Source organism: Nicotiana tomentosiformis, chromosome 11 (genome assembly GCF_000390325.3).
Source record: "Nicotiana tomentosiformis chromosome 11, ASM39032v3, whole genome shotgun sequence".
Classification (NCBI taxonomy): Eukaryota; Viridiplantae; Streptophyta; class Magnoliopsida; order Solanales; family Solanaceae; genus Nicotiana; species Nicotiana tomentosiformis.
Genome location: NC_090822.1, coordinates 29,646,001 through 29,652,654, shown reverse-complemented (window position 1 = coordinate 29,652,654; position 6,654 = coordinate 29,646,001). Strand labels below are relative to the sequence as shown.

Sequence of the window (6,654 nt, the reverse complement as noted above, 5' to 3'; positions counted from 1 at the left end):
GCGTGGCTATAAGGTCAGGGTGTTGAAACGCATGCGGTGAGATAAGGGTGGCTAGTAGGGGAACTACTAGAAGTCATGCGGTGATATAAGGTCAGCGTGTTGAAACGCATGCGGTGAGATAAGGGTGGCTAGTAGGGGAACTACTAGAAGTCATGCGGTGTGATAAGGGTGGCTAAAACGCGGGATGCTATTTCGGAAAAAATAATTTCTTTAAAATTAAATGTGAAGGCTCCCGCGGTGATATAAAGAAATGAGATATTGTGAATTTATTTATGATTTGGAACTACGATGCGGTACCTCGGGAGTGCCCTGTTGATATTCTTTATTTATGTTCTTGTCTTGGGTGATTTTATTTCATTTAATATGTAAATTCTTGTCTTCTTCCGTGATGTACTAGTTGACCTTTATTTTTATGTGTTTTATGCTCCTAGTTGTATTGTGTTGGCTTTGGCTTTTTAGCACGAGACTCTAAAGAAGTATATTTCTGGTTTTTCTTACTGATTGAGTTGATTTAAATAAAAGAAATTATTATTATGTTTTAAATTGAATAGTTTTACAACCAAACCAGTAGCTTATCTGATGCTTAAATTTAAGTGCAATATTATTTTTTTCACCCAAATGATTTCTAAAAATAAATTTAATTCTTTGTTAATTTTTTACTTGATTTAAAAATTCTAAACTCACTTTAGTGGAAATAAATTGATCATGTGGATCTTATATACATTGAGGATATTGGCATGTGAATTGTCCGTACAGTTGTGATATGAAATAAGGGCACGAGGTGCTGTGATTAAATGATAATGATATTCGGCACGTGAGTTGTCCGTGCAATTGTGATATGAAATGAGGATACAAGGTGCCGGAAAAATATGATGATTTAATTATGGGCACGAAGTGCCGTGGAGATATAAAAATTGGGCTGGGACCCGTGTTTATGAAAAATATACAAATGGGCTGAGACCCGTATTTTTATGATTATGAAATGAGGTGTTACATGATGACTTTTTAATTGAATAATTATATTCAAAATATTTTTTTGGAAGGATTTTTAATTAGAAAGTATTATATGAAAGAATTGTATTTGAAAGATATTTATTTGAGAAAATTTTATTTGAAAGAGAGTTATTTGGTAGAATTATATGTTAAGGATATTTATTTGAGGAATTTGATTTAAATTGGGTGTACTTGTATATATATTATTTGTTGAGCGATATTAAATGGTATTTTTGTTGTCGTGCATATCACTGGTTGTTTTATGTCGCCCTTATTGTTATCTATTTCCTACTATTTTGTATATTATATTGCACAGGTTATTAAACTAGTGAGTGTCTTGACTGTACCTTATCTCTACCCCACTGAGGTTAGTCTTGATACTTACTGGGTACCGACCGTGGTGTACTCATACTACACTTCTGCACATTTTTATGCAGAGCCATGTATTAGAGATATCGGACTTGAGCAGAGTTAAAGCGGGATCGAAAGGATTCAAGGTAGAGCTGTTTGGTCGTCGCAGTCCCTTGGAGTCTTTTCATTTCATTGTACTGTTATTTTGTAATCAAACAGTATTGTATATTCGGTCCTCGTGATCATTCCATGTATTCATTTAGAGTTCGTGACTCAGTACTACCAGTCTTGGGAGGTTGTATGTTCATATTTATTACGCTATTAGTTTTGGTTACTTATTTAATTCAAAAAAAACAAATGGCTTCAAAATATAATAGAAATCGGCTTACCTAGTCTTAGAGAGTAGGTGCCATCACGACGCCTGTGGTGGGATTTTGGGTTGTGACAAGTTGGTATCAGAGCTCTAGGTTCATAGGTTCTATGAGTCTAGTAGAGTCTTGCGGACCGGCATGGAGATGTCTGTACTTCTCTTCGAGAGGCTACAGAACTGTTAGGAAATTTCCACTTCTTTCATTCCTGTCGTACGGATTTGTTGATTGTAGAATTTGAGCCTTTGTATCTATATTCTCTCACAGATAGTAAGGACGCGTGCTACTAGGTTAGCTGAGCAGGCGTCCGCACATACTGCTAGGGCTGCAAGAGGTCGGGCCGAGGTAGAGGTCGAGGAATGGCACGTGCCGCGACTAGAGCACCTGTCAGAACAATAGTTGAGGAGCCACGAGTTGCTCCAGTTAGGGGAGAGGTACCGGAATCACCTATTGTTACCCTCGGACTTCAGGAAACTTTAGCACAATTCCTGAGTATGTTTGGTATATTAAATCAGGCGGGATTGATCTCTGTTGCGCCAAACATTCCGCAGATTGGGGGAGTAGCTCAGACTCCTACCACAACTCCAGAGCAGCAGGTTCACGTTGGTCAGGTTACGGGTGCAATACCGGTACAACCTGTTATTCTGGTTTGGCCCGAGATTAGGCTAGAGGCATCAGAATAAGAACGAAAGAGACTTGAAATGTTTAAGAGTTATAGTTCACCTACTTTCAGTAGCACAACTACAGAGGATGCCCAAGGATTTTTAGAAAATTGTCACTGTATTCTCCACACCATGGGTATTGTGGAAGTGATAGGAGTTTCCTTTACGATATTTCAACTGTCATGCGCAACATATCGGTGGTGGCAAATCTATGAAGAAGGTAGACCAGCCGATGCAACACCACCAACTTGGGCTCAATTTTCGGAAATGTTCTTGAAAGAGTTTGTTCCCCAGACTCTTCGAGATGTGTGGCACACAGAGTTTGAACGGTTGCGTCAGGGCACTATGACAATATCAGAATATGCTATCAGGTTCAGTGAGTTAGCCCGTCATGCACCTATCTTGGTTCCTATTGTTAGAGAATGGGTATGCAGATTCATTGAGGGGATCGATTATGATATTAAAATATGCATGGCTCGAGAGTTGCAAACTGATACTCCATTTCAACAAGTAGTGGAGATTGCAAGGAAGATTGAGGGTGTTTTAGGCGAGGAAAGGGAGTCTAAAGTGGCCAAAAGGTTTTGAAGATCTGTAGAGTTCAATGGATTTTACTCTTCAACTAGGACCCATTATAGCGGAGGCTCGAGCAGTAGGCCATCTCAGTCCGCACATCAGGTTACTCGGAGTGCTCCAGTAAGTTCTTACAATGCACTGCCAACACGAGATTCCTATAATGGTTATACCAGTTATCCGACACAGAGTCAGTACGAGCAATCGCGACCATAGAGGGGTTGTTATGAGTGTGGTGATACTAGGCACATTATGGGAGACTGTCCCAAACTTGGGAGGGTGGGTTTTATCAGAACACTCAGACTATGGGCCCCTGTGCAGCTAATACTCCACGGGCACAACAAGTTAGGGGTGGAGGACAGGTGGGAAGAGGGCGCGTAAGAGGTGGAGACCCGACCCATTGATATAATTGCTATGATTTGGCTGAGGCCGATACACCAGATGGTGTCGTTACAGGTACAATCCCGATTTGTTATAAAAGGATATTTTTCCTTAGTTTGATTCGGTTCTGAATATTGAGGTGAGTCCTCCTATTATGCTCCGCTTATGGGTGAGCTTCGTAAATTTATGACCCACTTGTATATTTATCCCTGTTGGAAGATTTAAAGATGTGAGCCTGTGTCTGTCATTTTATTTTTGTACACCATTGAGGGCTATAAGTCTAAAAGTAATTATTATTATTCATTACAGTGGGTTTAATGTGTTTCAGAATAATTGATTCTAATTTTTATGAATTATATGCCCTACCGGTATGAGGGTTCATTATGTGTTGTGAAAACTATTTATGAAATATATTGAAAAGTAGAAAGAAAGGAAATTGAAAATTTTAGTTGGCACAATGTGCAAAATACTTGTGATTCGGAGTTGAGGACGATATCCTCACATTTTATATGATGTGAAATATTTAAACCGGGCTACAAGCCGCTGTGGAAGTCATATAAGGATGAGGTCCTTGTCGTGAAATATTTATGAGTTTAAAATTCTCCCTATGTGAAATTTAATTTGTACAATAATATTAATAGGGAGTCATGCCTGTTTGGCTTATTTGATAATTCTTGTATATTTTCTGTGCATATTCATCCATTTTCGTACTTTAAACATTGGGTTTTAGCCTATGAGATGAGTGCCCAGGTGGCGTTAAATATGACTCATTAATCCGAGTAAGTAATCATGAGGTCTTCATACCTCACATTCTGTTGTCAGTGTTGTGAAAATTCAAAATGAGGTGGGGGTTAATATGATATTAATTGATGATACTGAAATTAATTATGAACGGCTTTTAAGACAAGAGATGTGGTGATGAGCATACATATGATGTGCTTCATGTCCTGATATCATTGTGATAATGCAGTTCTTGTAATGTTGAGATTAGTGTTATTAATATATACATTATGGTGTTTTATTGGGTTGTTGATGTGTTGTTATGAGTTGTTTTGGTGTTACTCTGGCAGGTGGTTAGGCCCAATTACAGGGAAGACTCTGCCGAAATATCTGAAAAATTTGGGAGTTAGAAAAATTTGGGAGATTGATATGTGCGAAAGAAGAGATAAATTATGTTATGTGTTTGAGGGCGAATAATCCTAAGTGGGAAAGAATGTAACACACTAGAAAAATTTTGAAGTACTTCAACACTATCAAGAAAGTTGATGTGTGCGTAGGCACAAGTTACTATAGTAGTTTAGACTAATACCGTGTGTTGTTGTGAAAATCAGGCCTTTTGAAAATGTTTGGAGTGTAAGAAATTAATCTTAAAGTTTACAAATATGGATAAAAGAAATAATCTCAAATGAGATGGTGTTGTCGGGCTGATCTCAAATGCGGTAACGGGGGATGAACCGTGAGTATATGTGTAAAAGTAAAATTATCAATTTGGTAACCTCAGAATAATTCTTAGCACGTTCGAGAACGAACGTTTGTTTAAAAGGTAGAGAATGTAACGACCCGACTTGTCATTTTAAGAACCAATGCCTCGTTCAGTGACTTAAGGTCTAGAGCAACTTTGTAATAAGTTTTATGAGCCGCGGGTGTGGTCGAGTTTGATTTTCAAAAGATTCAGAATTTAATTAAAAGAACAATTCTTATTTAAGAAGCTTAAAAGAAAAGAGTTGACCGGGGAGTTGACTTTTTGATATTGGGGCCAAAATCCAATTCTGAAAATTAGAATACCTACATTATGCCATTTATGACTTGTGTGAAAAATTTGAAGTCATTCCGGATTAATTTAACACGTTTTGGCTCAAAACATAGAAGTTGGGAGATTCGAAAACTCATAATTCGATTCAAGGTGCGATTTGTAATTTTGACGTTGTTTGACGAGATTTGAAGCCTCCACTAAGTTCGTATTGTATTTTGGGACGTGTTGGTATATTTGGTTGAGGTCCCGAGGGGCTTGGGTATATTTTTGGATCATTGGTTGAGAGATTAGTAAAGTTAAGAAATTTGGAAGTTTGGCCATGGTCAATATTGGGTCAAGACAATCTCTTTTCAGTGTTTTGAGTGCGCGAGCAAGTCTGTAGCGTATTTTATGATTGAAATTCATATATGGTTTGTGTCTGGGAGGTTCCGTATGAGTTTCGGGAGTGCTGAGGCAAAAAGGGAAGTGTGGACCTCATGGGAGTTGTGGGGACCGCACAATTTTGGTGCGGCCGCACTCCAGTCCGCAGTGAAGTGCGTGGACCGAACAATTTTATATGCGGTCGCACTCAAGAACTCTCAGATTCGCTGGTCCGATTTCGAAAGCTTTTATCTCTTGATCCATAAGGTATTTTGAAATGATTCAAAAATGACAGTTGCAGCCCTTCGTGTCTAGTATCCAGAAAAATAAAGAAGTCATAATTTGGACATCTTTAGAGAAAGTTATGTCCAAAATACTAAAGCCTGGCAGTGTAGTTCTAGGAGAGTGCGGCTGCACCATTTGTGTGTGACCGCAGGAGCTGGGGATGTGCGGCCACACCATTTTTGTGCGGACCTCACATTGGAAGTGCAGAGGATGTACTATATATCCGATGTTTAGGTTATTATTTCATTTTTGGACTTTTGGAGCTCTGTTTGAGACGATTGTTCGTGGGTTTTTCAAGAAATTCATCGGGATAAGTGATTCTAACTCGGATTTGGTTATTATACATGAATATATCACTGATTTCATCATTTAATTAGTACTTTGAGATAAAAATTTGGGAAACATTGTAGAAACTTCATAAACCTCAAATTTAAGATTTGGAGGTCGATTTTTTATTGGAATTTGATAAAATTGGTACGGTTAAACTCGTATCGGAATGGGTATTCGGATTTCGTAAAACTTTTGTCGGGTTCTGAGAAGCGGGCCCTGCGTTGACTTTTGTTGACTTTTTGGAATAAAATTTTATGTCGACGTTTTATTATCCGGAATTATTTTCGATGAATTTTAATGAAGTTATACAACTGATTTGAATAGATTTGAGCGATCCGGAGGTCAATTCAAGCAAGAAGGCGATTTTGGAATATCGGCATAATTTCAAAAAGGTAAGTGTCTTGCTTAACCTCGAGTGAGGGAATTACCCCTTAGGCATCGAGTCTTATATGCCATTCGTGAAATGTGAAAAGCCGTGTACGCGAGGTGACGAGTTTGTACTCGGGCTTATATGTGCAAAATTCATTGAGTTAAATTCTTGGGCAAATCGTTTAGTAATTTGGATAATTGTTAGTATTTGTTAAATCATCTATTTGTCATG

At 38.2% G+C, this 6,654-nt stretch overlaps 1 protein-coding gene across 1 annotated transcript; it reads left to right on the top strand.

Moving 5' to 3' along the window:
* Window positions 1-2,413: 2,413 nt before the first annotated feature.
* Window positions 2,414-2,959, top strand: LOC138901194 (uncharacterized). The gene has a single exon (XM_070188937.1). The coding sequence runs from the start codon at window positions 2,414-2,416 to the stop codon at window positions 2,957-2,959; it is 546 nt and encodes a 181-aa protein (XP_070045038.1).
* Window positions 2,960-6,654: the final 3,695 nt, after the last annotated feature.

What these genes read in the sequence shown, in the direction of transcription:
- LOC138901194 (XM_070188937.1), top strand. Translation starts at nt 2,414, where the DNA reads ATGTTTAAGAGTTATAGTTCACCTACTTTCAGTAGCACAACTACAGAG.